Raw genomic sequence first — 21,788 nt, 5'->3', positions numbered from 1 at the left:
GAATGGAATACACTGTCAGTGTATTCCCGTATACCCGATATATACCCCCGATACCCGTTCCAACGGTGTGCCCCCCCACCTTCACCCCAGAAATACCCTGCAAGTCCCCTAGCAATAGAATTGGGGCTATATACACCCACTATTTTTGCTACTGCCATATAGTGCCAGTTTCTGACTGGTAATTCAAAGAATATATTGGGGTTATAAATACCCTCATTTCTTGCTACTGGTATATAGTGCCATTGTCTGACTGGTAATTCAAAGAATATATTGGGGTTACGTGCACCCACAATTTTTACTACTGGTATACAGTGCCATTGTCTGACTGGGAATTCAAAGAATATATTGGGAATACAAATACCCTCATTTCTTGCTACTGCCATATAGTGCCAGTTTCTGACTGGTAATTCAAAGAATATATTGGGGTTACGTGCACCCACAATTTTTACTACTGGTATACAGTGCCATTGTCTGACTGGGAATTCAAAGAATATATTGGGGTTATAAATACCCTCATTTCTTGCTACTGCCATATAGTGCCAGTTTCTGACTGGTAATTCAAAGAATATATTGGGGTTACGTGCACCCACAATTTTTACTACTGGTATACAGTGCCATTGTCTGACTGGGAATTCAAAGAATATATTGGGGTTATAAATACCCTCATTTCTTGCTACTGCCATATAGTGCCAGTTTCTGACTGGTAATTCAAAGAATATATTGGGGTTACGTGCACCCACAATTTTTACTACTGGTATACAGTGCCATTGTCTGACTGGGAATTCAAAGACTATATTGGGAATACAAATACCCTCATTTCTTGCTACTGCCATATAGTGCCAGTTTCTGACTGGTAATTCAAAGAATATATTGGGGTTACGTGCACCCACAATTTTTACTACTGGTATACAGTGCCATTGTCTGACTGGGAATTCAAAGAATATATTGGGAATACAAATACCCTCATTTCTTGCTACTGCCATATAGTGCCAGTTTCTGACTGGTAATTCAAAGAATATATTGGGGTTACGTGCATCCACAATTTTTACTACTGGTATACAGTGCCATTGTCTGACTGGGAATTCAAAGAATATATTGGGGTTATAAATACCCTCATTTCTTGCTACTGCCATATAGTGCCAGTTTCTGACTGGTAATTCAAAGAATATATTGGGGTTACATGCACCCACAATTTTTACTACTGGTATACAGTGCCATTGTCTGACTGGGAATTCAAAGAATATATTGGGAATACAAATACCCTCATTTCTTGCTACTGCCATATAGTGCCAGTTTCTGACTGGTAATTCAAAGAATATATTGGGGTTACGTGCACCCACAATTTTTACTACTGGTATACAGTGCCATTGTCTGACTGGGAATTCAAAGAATATATTGGGGTTATAAATACCCTCATTTCTTGCTACTGCCATATAGTGCCAGTTTCTGACTGGTAATTCAAGGAATATATTGGGGTTACGTGCACCCACAATTTTTACTACTGGTATACAGTGCCATTGTCTGACTGGGAATTCAAAGAATATATTGGGGTTATAAATACCCTCATTTCTTGCTACTGCCATATAGTGCCAGTTTCTGACTGGTAATTCAAAGAATATATTGGGGTTACATGCACCCACAATTTTTACTACTGGTATACAGTGCCATTGTCTGACTGGGAATTCAAAGAATATATTGGGAATACAAATACCCTCATTTCTTGCTACTGCCATATAGTGCCAGTTTCTGACTGGTAATTCAAAGAATATATTGGGGTTACGTGCACCCACAATTTTTACTACTGGTATACAGTGCCATTGTCTGACTGGGAATTCAAAGAATATATTGGGGTTATAAATACCCTCATTTCTTGCTACTGCCATATAGTGCCAGTTTCTGACTGGTAATTCAAAGAATATATTGGGGTTACGTGCACCCACAATTTTTACTACTGGTATACAGTGCCATTGTCTGACTGGGAATTCAAAGAATATATTGGGAATACAAATACCCTCATTTCTTGCTACTGCCATATAGTGCCAGTTTCTGACTGGTAATTCAAAGAATATATTGGGGTTACGTGCACCCACAATTTTTGCTACTGGTATACAGTGCCATTGTCTGACTGGGAATTCAAAGAATATATTGGGGTTATAAATACCCTCATTTCTTGCTACTGCCATATAGTGCCAGTTTCTGACTGGTAATTCAAAGAATATATTGGGGTTACGTGCACCCACAATTTTTACTACTGGTATACAGTGCCATTGTCTGACTGGGAATTCAAAGAATATATTGGGAATACAAATACCCTCATTTCTTGCTACTGCCATATAGTGCCAGTTTCTGACTGGTAATTCAAAGAATATATTGGGGTTACGTGCACCCACAATTTTTACTACTGGTATACAGTGCCATTGTCTGACTGGGAATTCAAAGAATATATTGGGGTTATAAATACCCTCATTTCTTGCTACTGCCATATAGTGCCAGTTTCTGACTGGTAATTCAAAGAATATATTGGGGTTACGTGCACCCACAATTTTTACTACTGGTATACAGTGCCATTGTCTGACTGGGAATTCAAAGAATATATTGGGAATACAAATACCCTCATTTCTTGCTACTGCCATATAGTGCCAGTTTCTGACTGGTAATTCAAAGAATATATTGGGGTTACGTGCACCCACAATTTTTACTACTGGTATACAGTGCCATTGTCTGACTGGGAATTCAAAGAATATATTGGGGTTATAAATACCCTCATTTCTTGCTACTGCCATATAGTGCCAGTTTCTGACTGGTAATTCAAAGAATATATTGGGGTTACGTGCACCCACAATTTTTACTACTGGTATACAGTGCCATTGTCTGACTGGGAATTCAAAGAATATATTGGGAATACAAATACCCTCATTTCTTGCTACTGCCATATAGTGCCAGTTTCTGACTGGTAATTCAAAGAATATATTGGGGTTACGTGCACCCACAATTTTTACTACTGGTATACAGTGTCATTGTCTGACTGGGAATTCAAAGAATATATTGGGGTTATAAATACCCTCATTTCTTGCTACTGCCATATAGTGCCAGTTTCTGACTGGTAATTCAAAGAATATATTGGGGTTACGTGCACCCACAATTTTTACTACTGGTATACAGTGCCATTGTCTGACTGGGAATTCAAAGAATATATTGGGAATACAAATACCCTCATTTCTTGCTACTGCCATATAGTGCCAGTTTCTGACTGGTAATTCAAAGAATATATTGGGGTTACGTGCACCCACAATTTTTACTACTGGTATACAGTGCCATTGTCTGACTGGGAATTCAAAGAATATATTGGGGTTATAAATACCCTCATTTCTTGCTACTGCCATATAGTGCCAGTTTCTGACTGGTAATTCAAAGAATATATTGGGGTTACGTGCACCCACAATTTTTACTACTGGTATACAGTGCCATTGTCTGACTGGGAATTCAAAGAATATATTGGGAATACAAATACCCTCATTTCTTGCTACTGCCATATAGTGCCAGTTTCTGACTGGTAATTCAAAGAATATATTGGGGTTACGTGCACCCACAATTTTTACTACTGGTATACAGTGCCATTGTCTGACTGGGAATTCAAAGAATATATTGGGAATACAAATACCCTCATTTCTTGCTACTGCCATATAGTGCCAGTTTCTGACTGGTAATTCAAAGAATATATTGGGGTTACGTGCACCCACAATTTTTACTACTGGTATACAGTGCCATTGTCTGACTGGGAATTCAAAGAATATATTGGGGTTATAAATACCCTCATTTCTTGCTACTGCCATATAGTGCCAGTTTCTGACTGGTAATTCAAAGAATATATTGGGGTTACGTGCACCCACAATTTTTACTACTGGTATACAGTGCCATTGTCTGACTGGGAATTCAAAGAATATATTGGGAATACAAATACCCTCATTTCTTGCTACTGCCATATAGTGCCAGTTTCTGACTGGTAATTCAAAGAATATATTGGGGTTACGTGCACCCACAATTTTTACTACTGGTATACAGTGCCATTGTCTGACTGGGAATTCAAAGAATATATTGGGAATACAAATACCCTCATTTCTTGCTACTGCCATATAGTGCCAGTTTCTGACTGGTAATTCAAAGAATATATTGGGGTTACGTGCACCCACAATTTTTACTACTGGTATACAGTGCCATTGTCTGACTGGGAATTCAAAGAATATATTGGGGTTATAAATACCCTCATTTCTTGCTACTGCCATATAGTGCCAGTTTCTGACTGGTAATTCAAAGAATATATTGGGGTTACGTGCACCCACAATTTTTACTACTGGTATACAGTGCCATTGTCTGACTGGGAATTCAAAGAATATATTGGGAATACAAATACCCTCATTTCTTGCTACTGCCATATAGTGCCAGTTTCTGACTGGTAATTCAAAGAATATATTGGGGTTACGTGCACCCACAATTTTTACTACTGGTATACAGTGCCATTGTCTGACTGGGAATTCAAAGAATATATTGGGGTTATAAATACCCTCATTTCTTGCTACTGCCATATAGTGCCAGTTTCTGACTGGTAATTCAAAGAATATATTGGGGTTACGTGCACCCACAATTTTTACTACTGGTATACAGTGCCATTGTCTGACTGGGAATTCAAAGAATATATTGGGAATACAAATACCCTCATTTCTTGCTACTGCCATATAGTGCCAGTTTCTGACTGGTAATTCAAAGAATATATTGGGGTTACGTGCACCCACAATTTTTACTACTGGTATACAGTGTCATTGTCTGACTGGGAATTCAAAGAATATATTGGGGTTATAAATACCCTCATTTCTTGCTACTGCCATATAGTGCCAGTTTCTGACTGGTAATTCAAAGAATATATTGGGGTTACGTGCACCCACAATTTTTACTACTGGTATACAGTGCCATTGTCTGACTGGGAATTCAAAGAATATATTGGGGTTATAAATACCCTCATTTCTTGCTACTGCCATATAGTGCCAGTTTCTGACTGGTAATTCAAAGAATATATTGGGGTTACATGCACCCACAATTTTTACTACTGGTATACAGTGCCATTGTCTGACTGGGAATTCAAAGAATATATTGGGAATACAAATACCCTCATTTCTTGCTACTGCCATATAGTGCCAGTTTCTGACTGGTAATTCAAAGAATATATTGGGGTTACGTGCACCCACAATTTTTACTACTGGTATACAGTGCCATTGTCTGACTGGGAATTCAAAGAATATATTGGGGTTATAAATACCCTCATTTCTTGCTACTGCCATATAGTGCCAGTTTCTGACTGGTAATTCAAGGAATATATTGGGGTTACGTGCACCCACAATTTTTACTACTGGTATACAGTGCCATTGTCTGACTGGGAATTCAAAGAATATATTGGGGTTATAAATACCCTCATTTCTTGCTACTGCCATATAGTGCCAGTTTCTGACTGGTAATTCAAAGAATATATTGGGGTTACGTGCACCCACAATTTTTACTACTGGTATACAGTGCCATTGTCTGACTGGGAATTCAAAGAATATATTGGGAATACAAATACCCTCATTTCTTGCTACTGCCATATAGTGCCAGTTTCTGACTGGTAATTCAAAGAATATATTGGGGTTACGTGCACCCACAATTTTTACTACTGGTATACAGTGCCATTGTCTGACTGGGAATTCAAAGAATATATTGGGGTTATAAATACCCTCATTTCTTGCTACTGCCATATAGTGCCAGTTTCTGACTGGTAATTCAAAGAATATATTGGGGTTACGTGCACCCACAATTTTTACTACTGGTATACAGTGCCATTGTCTGACTGGGAATTCAAAGAATATATTGGGAATACAAATACCCTCATTTCTTGCTACTGCCATATAGTGCCAGTTTCTGACTGGTAATTCAAAGAATATATTGGGGTTACGTGCACCCACAATTTTTACTACTGGTATACAGTGCCATTGTCTGACTGGGAATTCAAAGAATATATTGGGAATACAAATACCCTCATTTCTTGCTACTGCCATATAGTGCCAGTTTCTGACTGGTAATTCAAAGAATATATTGGGGTTACGTGCACCCACAATTTTTACTACTGGTATACAGTGCCATTGTCTGACTGGGAATTCAAAGAATATATTGGGGTTATAAATACCCTCATTTCTTGCTACTGCCGTATAGTGCCAGTTTCTGACTGGTAATTCAAAGAATATATTGGGGTTACGTGCACCCACAATTTTTACTACTGGTATACAGTGCCATTGTCTGACTGGGAATTCAAAGAATATATTGGGAATACAAATACCCTCATTTCTTGCTACTGCCATATAGTGCCAGTTTCTGACTGGTAATTCAAAGAATATATTGGGGTTACGTGCACCCACAATTTTTACTACTGGTATACAGTGCCATTGTCTGACTGGGAATTCAAAGAATATATTGGGGTTATAAATACCCTCATTTCTTGCTACTGCCATATAGTGCCAGTTTCTGACTGGTAATTCAAAGAATATATTGGGGTTACGTGCACCCACAATTTTTACTACTGGTATACAGTGCCATTGTCTGACTGGGAATTCAAAGAATATATTGGGAATACAAATACCCTCATTTCTTGCTACTGCCATATAGTGTCAGTTTCTGACTGGTAATTCAAAGAATATATTGGGGTTACGTGCACCCACAATTTTTACTACTGGTATACAGTGCCATTGTCTGACTGGGAATTCAAAGAATATATTGGGGTTATAAATACCCTCATTTCTTGCTACTGCCATATAGTGCCAGTTTCTGACTGGTAATTCAAAGAATATATTGGGGTTACGTGCACCCACAATTTTTACTACTGGTATACAGTGCCATTGTCTGACTGGGAATTCAAAGAATATATTGGGGTTATAAATACCTTCATTTCTTGCTACTGCCATATAGTGCCAGTTTCTGACTGGTAATTCAAAGAATATATTGGGGTTACGTGCACCCACAATTTTTACTACTGGTATACAGTGCCATTGTCTGACTGGGAATTCAAAGAATATATTGGGGTTACAAATACCCTCATTTCTTGCTACTGCCATATAGTGCCAGTTTCTGACTGGTAATTCAAAGAATATATTGGGGTTACGTGCACCCACAATTTTTACTACTGGTATACAGTGCCATTGTCTGACTGGGAATTCAAAGAATATATTGGGGTTATAAATACCCTCATTTCTTGCTACTGCCATATAGTGCCAGTTTCTGACTGGTAATTCAAAGAATATATTGGGGTTACGTGCACCCACAATTTTTACTACTGGTATACAGTGCCAATTTCTAACTAGGAATTCAAAATGCGCAAGGCTCCCGGAAAGGGACGTGGACGAGGCCGTTGGCGAGGTCGGGGGAATGGTTCTGGGGAGCAAGGTAGCAGTGAAGCCACAGGGCGTCCCGTGCCTACTCCTGTGGGGCAGCAAGCATTTCGCCACTCCACAGTGCCAGGGTTGCTTGCCACATTAACTAAACTGCAGGGTACAAACCTTAGTAGGCCCGAGAACCAGGAACAGGTCTTGCAATGGCTGTCAGAGAACGCTTACAGCACATTGTCCAGCAGCCAGTCAGACTCTGCCTCCTCTCCTCCTATTACCCAACAGTCTTGTCTTCCTTCCTCCCAAAATTCCGAAGCTTTACAGAACAATAACCCAAACTGTCCCTGCTCCCCAGAGCTGTTCTCCACTCCTTTCATTGTCCCTCAACCTGCCTCTCCACGTCACGATTCCACGAACCTAACAGAGGAGCATCTGTGTCCAGATGCTCAAACACTAGAGTCTCCTCCATCTCCGTTCGATTTGGTGGTGGATGACCAGCAACCCACCCTCATCGACGATGATGTGACGCAGTTGCCGTCAGGGCATCCAGTTGACCGGCGCATTGTGCAGGAGGAGGAGATGAGACAGGAGTTGGAAGAGGAAGTGGTGGATGATGAGGACACTGACCCGACCTGGACAGGGGGGATGTCAAGCGGGGAAAGTAGTGTGGATGTTGAGGCAGGTGCAGCACCAAAAAGGGTAGCTAGAGGCAGAGGCAGAGGTCAGCAGCTTAGGCGAAGCCAGGCCACACCCGGAATCTCCCAAGATGTTCCAGTTCGTACCCAGCCCCGAAAAACTCCCACCTCGAGGGCACGTTTCTCGAAGGTGTGGAGTTTTTTCAAGGAATGCGCCGAGGACAGATATAGTGTTGTCTGCACAATTTGCCTCTCGAAATTGATTAGGGGCTCTGAGAAGAGCAACCTGTCCACCACTTCAATGCGCCGTCATTTGGAATCCAAGCACTGGAATCAGTGGCAGGCAGCAACGGCAGGACAAAGGCCGCCTGCCGTTCACGCCACTGCCACTGCCTCTGCCACTGCCTCTGCCTCTGCCACTGCCACTGCTGACTGTGCTGGCGATGCACTCCAGAGGACGAGCCAGGACACCACTTCATCTGCCTCCGCCACTTTGTTGACTTCTCCCTCATCCTCCCCTGTTCCTGTCTTATCTCCTTCTCCTGCACCATCAAAGGCACCATCAGGCGCTTCTTTACAACAACCCACCATCTCTCAGACATTGGAGCGGCAGCAGAAATACACTGCTAACCACCCACACGCGCAAGCCTTGAACGCCAACATCGCTAAACTGCTGGCCCAGGAGATGTTGGCGTTCCAGCTTGTTGAAACTCCCGCCTTCCTGGACCTGATGGCAACTGCGGCACCTCGCTATGCCGTCCCTAGCCGTCACTACTTCTCCCGGTGTGCCGTCCCCGCCTTGCACCAGCACGTGTCACTCAACATCAGGCGGGCCCTTAGTTCCGCGCTTTGCACAAAGGTCCACTTGACCACCGACGCGTGGACAAGTGCATGCGGACAGGGACGCTACATTTCACTGACGGCACACTGGGTGAATGTAGTTGAGGCTGGGACTGCTTCCCAAACTGGCCCGGTGTACCTCGTCTCCCCGCCTAACATTCCTGGCAGGGACATGAGAAGAACACCCCCCTCCTCCTCCTCCTCTACCGCCTCCTCCTCCGCCACCGCCTCCTCCTCCGCCACCGCCTCCTCCTCCGCTGTTAGATTGACCCCAGCTACGAGTTGGAAACGTTGCAGCACTGGCGTTGGTAGACGTCAGCAGGCTGTGCTGAAGCTGATCAGCTTGGGGGACAGACAGCACACTGCCTCCGAGGTGAGGGATGCCCTCCTCGATGAGACGGCAATATGGTTTGAGCCGCTGCACCTGGGCCCAGGCATGGTCGTTTGTGATAACGGCCGGAACCTGGTAGCTGCTCTGGAGCTTGCCGGACTCCAACATGTTCCATGCCTGGCCCACGTCTTCAACCTAGTGGTGCAACGTTTCCTAAAGAGCTACCCCAATGTTCCAGAGCTACTGGTGAAAGTGCGGCGCATGTGCGCCCACTTTCGCAAGTCGACAGTAGCCGCTGCTAGCTTAAAATCTCTCCAGCAACGCCTGCATGTGCCACAACACCGGCTTTTGTGCGACGTCCCCACACGCTGGAACTCAACGTTTCAGATATTGAATAGAGTGGTTGAGCAGCAGAGACCTTTGATGGAATACCAGCTACAAAACCCTAGGGTGCCACAAAGTCAGCTGCCTCAGTTTCACATCCATGAGTGGCCATGGATGAGAGACCTTTGTGACATCCTACGGGTCTTTGAGGAGTCCACAAGGAGGGTGAGCTCTGAGGATGCGATGGTGAGCCTTACAATCCCGCTCTTGTGTGTTCTGAGAGAATCCCTGATTGACATCAGGGATAACTCAGATCACACAGAGGAGTTAGGGATAGCATCCGATCCGTCACAGCTGGAGAGTAGGTCCACACATCTGTCCGCTTCACTGCGTTTAATGGAGGAGGAGGAGGAGGAGGAGGAGGAGGAGGAGGAGGAGGAAGAAGAGTTGTCCGATGATGTGATGGTGATACAGGAGGCTTCCGGGCAACTTCGAATCGTCCCATTGTTGCAGCGCGGATGGGTAGACATGGAGGATGAGGAGGAAATGGAGATTGAACTTTCCGGTGGGGCCAGAGGAGTCATGCCAACTAACACTGTGGCAGACATGGCTGAGTTCATGTTGGGGTGCTTTACAACCGACAAGCGTATTGTCAAAATCATGGAGGACAACCAGTACTGGATCTTTGCTATCCTTGACCCCCGGTATAAAAACAACATCTCGTCTTTTATTCCGGTAGAGGGGAGGGCCAATCGCATCAATGCTTGCCACAGGCAATTGGTGCAGAATATGATGGAGATGTTTCCAGCATGTGACGTTGGCAGCAGGGAGGGCAGTTCCTCCAGTAGGCAACCAAGTTCTCACCGGTCCACACAAACGAGGGGCACACTGTCTAAGGTCTGGGACACCTTGATGGCACCCCCTCGCCAAAGTGCCGCCATGGAGGGTCCTAGTGTCACCAGGCGTGAGAAGTATAGGCGCATGTTGCGGGAATACCTTTCCGACCACAGCCCTGTCCTCTCCGACCCCTCTGCGCCCTACACGTATTGGGTGTCGAAGTTGGACCTGTGGCTTGAACTTGCCCTATATGCCTTGGAGGTGCTGTCCTGTCCTGCCGCCAGCGTCCTATCTGAGAGGGTGTTCAGTGCAGCCGGTGGCATCATCACTGACAAGCGCACCCGTCTGTCAGCTGAGAGTGCCGACCGGCTCACTTTGATAAAAATGAACCACCACTGGGTAGAGCCGTCATTTTTGTGCCCACCTGTGTAAAGCACCCCAACATGAAACTCCATGTCTGTACTCAACCTCTCCAATTCCTCCGCATCCTCATACTCATCCACCATAAGCGTTGCACAATTCTGCTAATACTAGGCTCCCTCCACACTGATTTCCCCCAACTCTGCTGGTTAGAGGCTCCCTCCACCCTGATTTCCACCAACTCTGCTGGTTAGAGGCTCCCTCCACCACGAATTGGTCCAAACTGGGCTGTTTAGCGGCTCCCTCCACCATGAATTGGTCCAAACTGGGGTTTTTAGAGGCTCCCTCCACCATGAATTGGTCCAAACTGGGGTTTTTAGAGGCTCCCTCCACCATGAATTGGTCCAAACTGGGGGTTTTTAGAGGCTCCCTCCACCATGAATTTGCCTAAACTGGGCTGGTTAGAGGCTCCCTCCACCATGAATTGGTCCAAACTGGGGTTTTTAGGGGCTCCCTCCACCATGAATTTCCCAAAACTTGGCTGTTTAGAGGCTCCCTCCACCATTAATTGGTCCAAACTGGGCTGGTTAGAGGCTCCCTCCACCATGAATTTGCCCAAACTGGGCTGGTTAGAGGCTCCCTCCACCATGAATTGGTCCAAACTGGGGTTTTTAGGGGCTCCCTCCACCATGAATTTCCCAAAACTTGGCTGTTTAGAGGCTCCCTCCACCATTAATTGGTCCAAACTGGGCTGGTTAGAGGCTCCCTCCACCATGAATTTGCCCAAACTGGGCTGTTTAGAGGCTCCCTCCACCATGAATTGGTCCAAACTGGGTTTTTTAGAGGCTCCCTCCACCATGAATTGGTTCAAACTGGGCTGTTTAGAGGCTCCCTCCACCATGAATTTGCCCAAACTGGGCTGTTTAGAGGCTCCCTCCACCATGAATTTGCCCAAACTGGGCTGGTTAGAGGCTCCCTCCACCATGAATTGGTCCAAACTGGGTTTTTTAGAGGCTCCCTCCACCATGAATTTGCCCAAACTGGGCTGGTTAGAGGCTCCCTCCACCATGAATTGGTCCAAACTGGGGTTTTTAGAGGCTCCCTCCACCATGAATTGGTCCAAACTGGGGTGTTTAGAGGCTCCCTCCACCATGAATTTGCCCAAACTCTGCTGGTTAGAGGCTCAATCCACCCTGATTTTCAAAACAAATGTTGGTGCCAACCTCAACTTACTACAAGGGCCAAATTCACTGCTGGTGACAAGCTCTCCTCACTGCAAGTGCCAAATACACATGTTTCAAGGTGTTTTCCTACTGTCAGAGAGGTGGTATTGAGTGTGTAAAGTGTGTAGTTGTTAGGCTGTGATGTTGGGGTAATAGAGGGTCTTTGGTGTGTTAGATGCCCCCAGACATGCTTCCCCTGCTGTCCCAGTGTCATTCCAGAGGTGTTGGCATCATTTCCTGGGGTGTCATAGTGGACTTGGTGACCCTCCAGACACGGATTTGGGTTTCCCCCTTAACGAGTATCTGTTCCCCATAGACTATAATGGGGTTCGAAACCCATTCGAACACACGAACATTGAGCGGCTGTTCGAATCGAATTTCGAACCTCGAACATTTTAGTGTTCGCTCATCTCTAGTAAGAACCTTTAAGGAGATTTGTCAGGATAGACACTGAAAAGCACAAAATGCTGCAAATGTTCATGGCATAACTTGGCATGCCATGTTAATGCAAAAAACATTCTTAAATATAAATCTCATACTCATTTCAGCAGCAGTGTTGAATGGGATACAGTTATTCATATATATCCTGCTAACAGGATCAATGGAGAAATGCTATGGACAATTCTGTTTATTATTGATTTATGCCCTTTCAAGGACAGTGTTAATTCTGAAAATGTATTTTTTTTATGACCTTCCTATTTTCCGATCCCATTTGTCAACCCTGTTCACTTCACAGTGTCTTTGAATGTTGCATTTTTTTAATCACATCTACCTTTTGCTTGTAAATGAAACTGTGACCTTGGGTCTGCAACTCTATTTCTCATAGCTTCAGTTAATAAATATTAGATGCTACTTGAGAAAAGGATTTATTTTACCTATTTCCTCTTACATGTAATTTGTTATATACCGAACATGTCAGGAGTGAAACTAATTTAGGGAAAAATATGAAGGACTAGTGTTGAACTTAGCATCGACTCAGTCAAGGTACACTATTAAATCACAAGGGATATTGATACATTTTTTTTAATATGGTTCTGGCTCTAGCTGGTTCTATATTTCTACTTCTCTTTTCTACTGAAAAATTTTCCATTATAATAATTATTGGGATTGTCAAACAGGTCATTTTCAATCTAGGCTCAAAATAAGTTAAAAAAAGGCAATGTCCACTTCACCAAACTCGCCACCAATGTTAGTTGGATGCTGTTGACATTCCCCAAAGGTCTATATTTCCTAAGAAAATGCTGCCCAGCCAATCACTTGTTGAGGCAAGTGACAGCCGCCACCAAGCTTGTCTGAGCGGTCATTTCCTGTTTGTTAAGAGGAAGCGGGAATAAGAGCAACAGGGACTCAGTTAGCACTGATATGGAAGTGACATGGGACAAATGCTTCTTTTATTTTTCACCCATTTTGATTTTTTTTTAAATTACCTGCCAGATTACTCTTTTCTTATTAATAGTTTAACTCCCCTATCAAAGATGGTGTTTCAGACCCGTCAATGTCATAGATATTTGGTTAGATGCACTTCATACCATCAGGGTGTTATAAATTCTAGGTCTAAAACCACAAAACATATTAGCAATGAATTGTTCTCATACTGATATTATTCATAAAATGATTCTTGAGATCTTTAGGTAGAATTCTCATTATATATACAAATTAAGCAAATACATTTTGCACTACATATTTCAATTTCTCATTCTAGCCAGCTGAAAATGGTAATTAAACCCCAGTGATTGACGTAATATCAGTCAAGCTTCCCGCCATCTAGAAATACAGCAGCAATAACCCATAACTACCAGTGATCGTTTTCCAGATGAATCTAACCAAACAAAACTCTAGAGTTTAATTTGTTTTGAAAGAATATTTATGGAAACATCCAATTAGTATTTCATGAAGCAATTAATTAGCGGTTATTAGACAGAATTTGGGAATTCAGTAAGGTGCTTGGAAATTTTTACTTGGGAAATGGCAAGATGGCAAGAACTCAGTACACGGATAGAAGATTAAAATATATGTTGCACAGATATATCCATCTTTAGCTTAGTTCAAATTTTAAGAACTCCAATATGACACAATTTCAATACAATATTAAAACAACCTAGCAAAGCCAATTAGAGACTTCAATGCATGACACAACCACTGGGTGGCGACACATAAAATACACATTGTATGTTGAGTATTGCAAAATCGTGTTGTTTTGAAAGCCAAGAGAAAGCAAGGACATATCGGTATATACAGTATGATCAAGACATCTCTTAGGCCTGGTTCACATCTTTGTTCAGTATTCCATTCGGAGAGTCCGCCTGGGGACTCACCATACGGAATACCGAAAGAATTAAAAAGCGGTGAGCAATGAAAGCACATGGACCCCATAGATTATAATGGGGTCCATGTGTTTTCCACGTGGTGTCCACAAAAATCATGGAGAGAGAAAAGTAGTTTATGAAGCATTTTTCTCTTAGCATGATTCATGCGGACAGCGTGCGGAAAACACACGGACCCCATTATAGTCTATGGGGTCTGTGTCATTTCATTGCTAAACACTTTTTAATGCTTTTAGTTGGGGGGTCCCCAAGCGGTCTCTCAGAATACCAAACACTGATGTGAACCAGGCCTTAGAAAATCTTCACATGGTTATATTGTTGGCTGTTTGTTACAAAAAGTATATAGTTTAAATAATATTACAATATCAGTACACTTAACTTCAGTCTTCCTATTACACCTGAAAACCAAAGTCTGGCAGTAAAATAAGCAGCAACTTGGACCATCATATACTGTATTTGTTACCTTGTAACAAACGTTATTACCAAAACCAAGAGCGATCTGATCCTCATCTATTGTAATTACTTTAGCTAATAAGAAAACATAACCTTTATATAAAATAGCCTTTTCCTCTTCACATATGACATTTAGGTGCTGTTAGGGTTCATTCCATACTACTGAATAGTGGCTGGATTCTGGTAGCATTCATGTAGTATGAATTGTATAATATGGCCAATCCAGTGTATGTATATTTAATATACTGTCTCTAAAATGATACAATATGTATTCATAGTCTTTCATTATTCACTATTTTAACTTACCTTCAATAGTAGTTCACCTATCAACCCATTCCAGGTACCATCGTTTTGAGGACTTCCATATTTGTGATCTGGGGCAACATATATCTCATACTTAAATCCCAAATAATTTGATAAGGCATCCAGGACATCAATAGAAAATCCTTGGTATTTCTTTGGCTTTCCCAGTACATTCTCTAAGACCATTACAAATGGTTCCTCCTGTGAAATAAACAATTACAGCAAATTATTAATATTTATTATAATTGGATTACATTTGCAACAGTTTAAATTTGCATTTTTATTACTTTTAGCTGTTATGCAATACCTTGTGCCAATAAATTTGAACAAACTTTTTTATAGGTTTTTGTTTATGGTAGGTATATCCTACAGTTACATCTATACAATTTTTAAAAAAAATTTTTTTAAACCCAGTTAGGATGTTTAGCTGATTACATTTTCTTTTATAAATAATGTACACTTTCCAATGTTCAAAGTGCTTAGATTTCACGTAAAACCTCAGGTAACTAAATAGAGTGCTCCCAATGTAGATTAACGTGTTTGCAGCTGCACATCCTCATACACCTGTCGAACAAAGTAGAAAGTGTATGCTGGTTGCTAGTAAGTAGAGATGAGCGAACACTAAAATGTTCGAGGTTCGAAATTCGATTCGAACAGCCGCTCACTGTTTGAGTGTTCGAACGGGTTTCGATACCCCATTATAGTCTATGGGGAACATATACTCGTTAAGGGGGAAACCCAAATCCGTGTCTGGAGGGTCACCAGGTCCACTATGACACCCCAGGAAATGATACCAACACCCTGGAATGACATTGGGACAGCAGGGGAAGCATGTCTGGGGGCATAAAAGTCACTTTATTTCATGGAAATCCCTGTCAGCTTGCGATTTTCGCAAGCTAACTTTTTCCCATAGGAATGCATTGGACAGCGCTGATTGGCCAGAGTACGGAATTCGACCAATCAGCACTGGCTCTGCTGGAGGAGGCGGAGTCTAAGATCGCTCCACACCAGTGTCCATTCAGGTCCGACCTTAGACTCCGCCTCCTCCGGCAGAGCCAGCACTGATTGGCTGAAGGCTGGCCAATGCATTCCTATGGGAATGCAGAGACTTAGCAGAGTTGAGCCAGTTCTGCTCAACTACACCGTGAGCCGGTCAGCCCATCAGATGTAGCAGAGCCGAGGGTGCACTAGAACCCTTATGCACACTCGGCTCTGCTACATCTGATGTAGCAGAGCCGAGTGTGCATAAGGGTTCTAGTGCACCCTATTGTTATTGGTGCAAAAAAAAGCGCCAGGGAAGGTGGGAGGGGAATCAAATTTTTTTGGAGTTTGCCACGTGATGTTCGATTCGAATCGAACACATCGAACAGCCTGATATCCGATCGAACATGTGTTCGATAGAACACTGTTCGCTCATCTCTACTAGTAAGGAATCAGTGAGGTATGTAAATGACATATGCATCCTAGAACTTCTGGCAATGAGGTCCCTGGTATAAGCCTGAATAAGCCTGACATCAGAAAGGAAGACAATTCCAATGGCTTATGGAACTGATCTCTAGGTAAGTATAAAATTTTATTTTTTTAATTAAAGGCATGGACGCTTTTTAATCAAGGGGGATTTAGTGTCCCAAATCGACCTGACAGGTTTCATTTAAAGGGAGTCTGTCAGCAGGAAGATGGACATAAAACTAATCCAAGTACTTTATAGGGCTAACAATGTGAAAATGTATCCACCAAACTAAAAATTAAAATATAACTTTTACTTTATTTATAAAAAATAAAAACACACTCTTACATTGTGCATCCAGGATACAAGAGCATAGTCAAAAGCTTACGCGTTTCGGAACTCCTTTTGTTGTCCCTTACTCATAGCTAAGTAAGTCAGATACACAAACTTGTTTAAATAGAGCCATTAACCACACGCCATGTTCACCATGTTCACTTGTGAGCGTTAACCAAGGATCATATAACAAGAGGGAAGTTACAAACAACTACAATCTGATATAACATATACAAGGTAGTTTCACAACACTATAAGCAACAGAAATACAAGATTATAAGATATAAGAAACAAAGGCAAAGGACAAAACCGCAAAAATTCTATGTAATTGATCACATACCACGCTTAGTACGCTGGTGGTGACAGAAGAGGCTTACTCTTGAAACGAGAAGCTTTTTGGATATGGAAGCTGGACACTAGAACACCTAATGGCTTGAATATAAAACAAGATCTTGCCCTCATTCATTAAAAAATCCTTTTACTCAGTAATTTTATTGTCGTTTTATGAAATGTATTACAATTATCATACCTGTCTGGTTTTTCCCTGTCTGTATGGAATCACATGACTAGTCATGTAAGCACACACGTGACTGAGTCTGGCCAGAACTACATTCTTCAGGTTTGGACACAGGAATGTGAAATAGGGGGATGTTCCTAGATATTGGGTAAGTCAGATAAACTTTAATATAGTAAGATTGGATAATTCTTTGCAATGTAAAGGAGAGGGGAAGGGAGAGAAGAGGGGGAAAGGGAAGGGAAAAGAAAAAAGGGAAAAAAAAGAGAGGAAAAAGAAAAGGGATTTTTTTTCTCTCTGCTACTTGGAATTTATATCATGCGATCATCTTGTAGGTCATATCTTTGGTCTATGTGCGGTTTTATCCTTTGCCTTTGTTTCTTATATCTTATAATCTTGTATTTCTGTTGCTTATCGTGTTGTGAAACTACCTTGTATATGTGGAATAGTGACTGCAGCTCTAGATGTAACTGGAGTATAAGTGGTGATGTAAGAGCAGAATAGTGACTGCAGCTCTGGTTGTGACTGGAGTATAAGTGATGATGTAAGAGCAGAATAGTGACTGCAGCTCTAGAGATGACTGGAGTATATATGCAGTCACTATTCTGCTGTACATCATGTCTTATACTCCAGTCACCTCCAGAGCTGCAGTCACTATTCTGCTGTACATCATGTCTTATACTCCAGTCACCTCCAGAGCTGCAGTCACTATTCTGCTGTTACAACAGGTCTTATACTCCAGTTACATCTAGAGCTGCAGTCACTATTCCACTGTTACATCATGTCATATACTCCAGTCACATCCAGAGCTGCAGTCACTATTCTGCTGTTACATCAGGTCTTATACTCCAGTTACATCTAGAGCTGCAGTCACTATTCCACTGTTACATTATGTCATATACTCCAGTCATATCTAGAGCTGCAGTCACTATTCTGCAGTTACATCAGGACTTATACTCCAGTCACATCTAGAGCTGCAGTTACTATTCTGTTGTTACATTATGTCTTATACTCCAGTCACATCTACAGCTGCAGTCACTATTCTGCTGTACATCATGTCTTATACTCAGTGGCGTAACTAGGAATGGCGGGGCCCAGTGGCGAACTTTTGACATGCCACCCTCCCCCCCCCCGACCCCCTCCTACGCATTGTATTATGCCCCATAGTGGCCCCTTCACACAGTATTATCCCCCATAGTGGCCCCTGCACATAGTATTATCCCCCATAGTGGCCCCTACACACAGTGTTATCCCCCATAGTGGCCCATGCAAACAGTATTATCCCCAATAGTGTCCCCTGCACAAAATATTATCCCCAATAGTGTCCCCTGCACAAAATATTATCCCCCATAGTGGCCCCTGCAAACAGTATTATCCCCAATAGTGGCCCCTGCACACAGTATTATGTCCCATAGTGGCCCCTGCACACAGTATTATGTCCCATAGTGGACACCCATAAACAATTATTATACTCTGGGGTCAGGAAGGAGGCCTGGCAGGATTGTGGAGAGGTAACAGTGTTTTTTATGTTTCTTACCTCTCCCGGTCCGCCAATCATTATATCTTTTCGGACCCCCAAGTATAATGATAGCAGCAGTAGCGGCTGTCACCGGGCCCCTAATGTCCTGGGCCCTGTGGCAGCTGCCTCTGCTGCTATGACGGTAGTTGCGCCACTGCTTATACTCCAGTCACATCTAGAGATGCAGTCACTATCAGACCAGAATGGAGACTGCAGTGAACCGATCTTAGACTCCGCTTCCTCACAGACGAGCCTCCGGAAGAACCAGCGTTGATTGGCCGAATGTTGTACTCTGTATGGCATTCGGCCAATCAATGCTGGTCAATGCATTCCTATGGGGAAAAGTCAGCTCCCGCATATCGCAAGCTGACAGGGATCCCGACGTAATACAGTGACCTGGGCATGTTAGATGCCCCCAGACATGCTTCCCCTGCTGTGCTAGTTGCATTCCAGGGTGTTGGCATCATTTCCTGGGGTGTCATAGTGGACTTGGTGACTCTCCTGAGTCGAATAGTGGTTTCCCCCCTAACGAGTATTTTTTTCCCCATAGACTATAATGGGGTTCGATATTCGATCGAACAGTTGAGTATTGAGCGGCTACTCGAATCGAATTTCAAACTTTGAACATTTCACTGTTCGCTCATCTCTAGTTGTCTATATCTCTCTATCTTATAAAAATTAATTCTTGTCTGTCTGTCTGTTCTATATGCGCGACCAAACGACTGGACCGATCTTCACCAAATTTGGTACAGAAATACTTCAGGTATCCGAGAAAGTTTAAGACGAGACTCCAACTCACACGGAAGTACATTTGCTGAGATACAGCATTCCCAACACAATGCCCCCTCCCCCTTAGCCAATACAAACCTGCAAGTCTTTCACTCATATTCCAACTGCAATACACATGGACACTCCACATGCACAATCCAACACTGATATCCAAACTGAGATACACGCATCAGAAGATTAGATACACAGATCATCACACAGTATCACATGACAGAGGATTAGATACACATGTCTGCACACAGTTCCACACACTGAAGGATTAGATATGTGCGTCTGCACATAGTTCCACATGCCGGGGGATTGGATACATGCGTCTGCACACAGTACCACATGCCAGAGGATTGGATACGCACATCTGCACACAGTTCCACACACCAGAGGATTAGATATGCGCATCTGCACACAGTTCCACACGCTAGGGAATTAGATACGCATGTCTGCACACAGTTATACACGCCATAGGATTAGATACGCGCCTCTTCACACAATATCACATGGGAGGATTATATACTTGCGTCTACCACGGTTCTACATGCCAGAGGATTAGATATACGCGTCTGCACACAGTACCACATGCCGTAGGATTAGATACGCATGTCTACACACAGTTCCACATGCCATAGGATTAGATACGCACCTCTTCACACAATACCACTCGAGGAGGATTAGATACGTGCGTCTGCACACAGTACCACAAGACCGAGGATTTGATATGTGATTCTGCACACAGTTCCACATGCTGAAGGATTAGATACGTGTGTCTGTACAAATTACCACACGGGGGAGGATTAGATAAGCACCTCTTCACACAATACCACACAGGATAGGATCAGATACGCACATCTGCACACAGTTCAAAGCGCCGTAGGATTAGATACGTGCCTCTTCACACAATACCACACAGGAGACAATTACATACGTCTGCACACTGTACCACACTTTGGAGGATTAGATACATGCCTCTGCACATGGTACCACACATCAGAGAATTAGATGCGTGTCTCAGCACACAGTACCACACGGGGAGAATTAGATACGTGCATCTGCACACAGTACCACATGACCAAGGATTCGATATGTGCATCTGCACACAGTTCCACACGCCATAGGATTAGAAACACACATCTGCACACAGTACCACACGCCGGGGGATTGGATACATGCGTCTGCACACAGTACCACATGCCAGAGGATTGGATACGCGCCTCTAAACACAGTTCCAAACACCAGAGGATTAGATATTAGAAATGAGCGAGTAGTACTCGATCGAGTAGGTATTCGATCGAATACTACGATATTCAAAATACCCATACTCGTACATGCTGAAGGATTACATACGTACGTCTGCACACAGTACCACACTTTTGAGGATTAGATACATGCCTCTGCAAACAGTACCACACGCCAGAGAATTAGATACGTGTCTCAGCACACAGTACCAATGGGGGAGGATTAGATACGTGTGTCAACACACAGTACCACATGCCAGAGGATTAGAATCACGCGTCTGCACACAGTACCACATGCCATAGTATTAGATATGCGTGACTGCACACAGTTTCACACAGTAGAGGATTAGATACACGCGTCTCTACACAGTACCACACGCCGGGGGATTGGATACATGCCTCTGCACACTGTACCACATGCCAGAGGATTGGATATGCGCATCTGCACACAGTTCCACACACCAGAGGATTAGATACGCATGTCTGCACACAGTACCACATACCGTAGGATTAGATACGCATGTCTGCACACATTTCCACACGCCAGAGGATTAAATACACGCGTCTGCACACAGTTGTACACGCCATAGGATTAGATACACATGTCTGCACTCAGTATCACATGCCATAGGATTATATACGCGCATCTACACACAGTTCCACACGCCGTAGGATTAGATACGTGCCTCTTCACACAACACCACACGGGAGGATTCGATATGCGTGTCTGCACACAGTTCCACACGCTGAAGGATTAGATACGTGTGTCTGCATAAAAGTACCACACGGGGAGGATTAGATACGCACCTCTTCACACAATACCACACAGGAAAGGATTAGATACACGTTTCTACACACATCTGCACAGGCTAGAGGATTAAATACGCACATCTGCACACAGTTTACACGCCATAGGATTAGATA

General features: G+C 43.1%; 1 protein-coding gene across 1 annotated transcript in view; it reads right to left on the bottom strand.

Moving 5' to 3' along the window:
- Positions 1-21,788, bottom strand: part of GRID2 (glutamate ionotropic receptor delta type subunit 2) — a 952,324-nt gene that overhangs the window by 228,622 nt on the left and 701,914 nt on the right. The window contains exon 10 of the mRNA XM_075285407.1: positions 15,037-15,234. Within this exon, the coding sequence (XP_075141508.1) occupies positions 15,037-15,234 (198 nt within the window). The remainder of the gene's footprint in view (positions 1-15,036; positions 15,235-21,788) is intronic.

The sequence above is a fragment of the Leptodactylus fuscus genome, chromosome 1 (genome assembly GCF_031893055.1).
Source record: "Leptodactylus fuscus isolate aLepFus1 chromosome 1, aLepFus1.hap2, whole genome shotgun sequence".
Classification (NCBI taxonomy): Eukaryota; Metazoa; Chordata; class Amphibia; order Anura; family Leptodactylidae; genus Leptodactylus; species Leptodactylus fuscus.
This window is presented reverse-complemented; position numbering and strand designations above follow the sequence as displayed.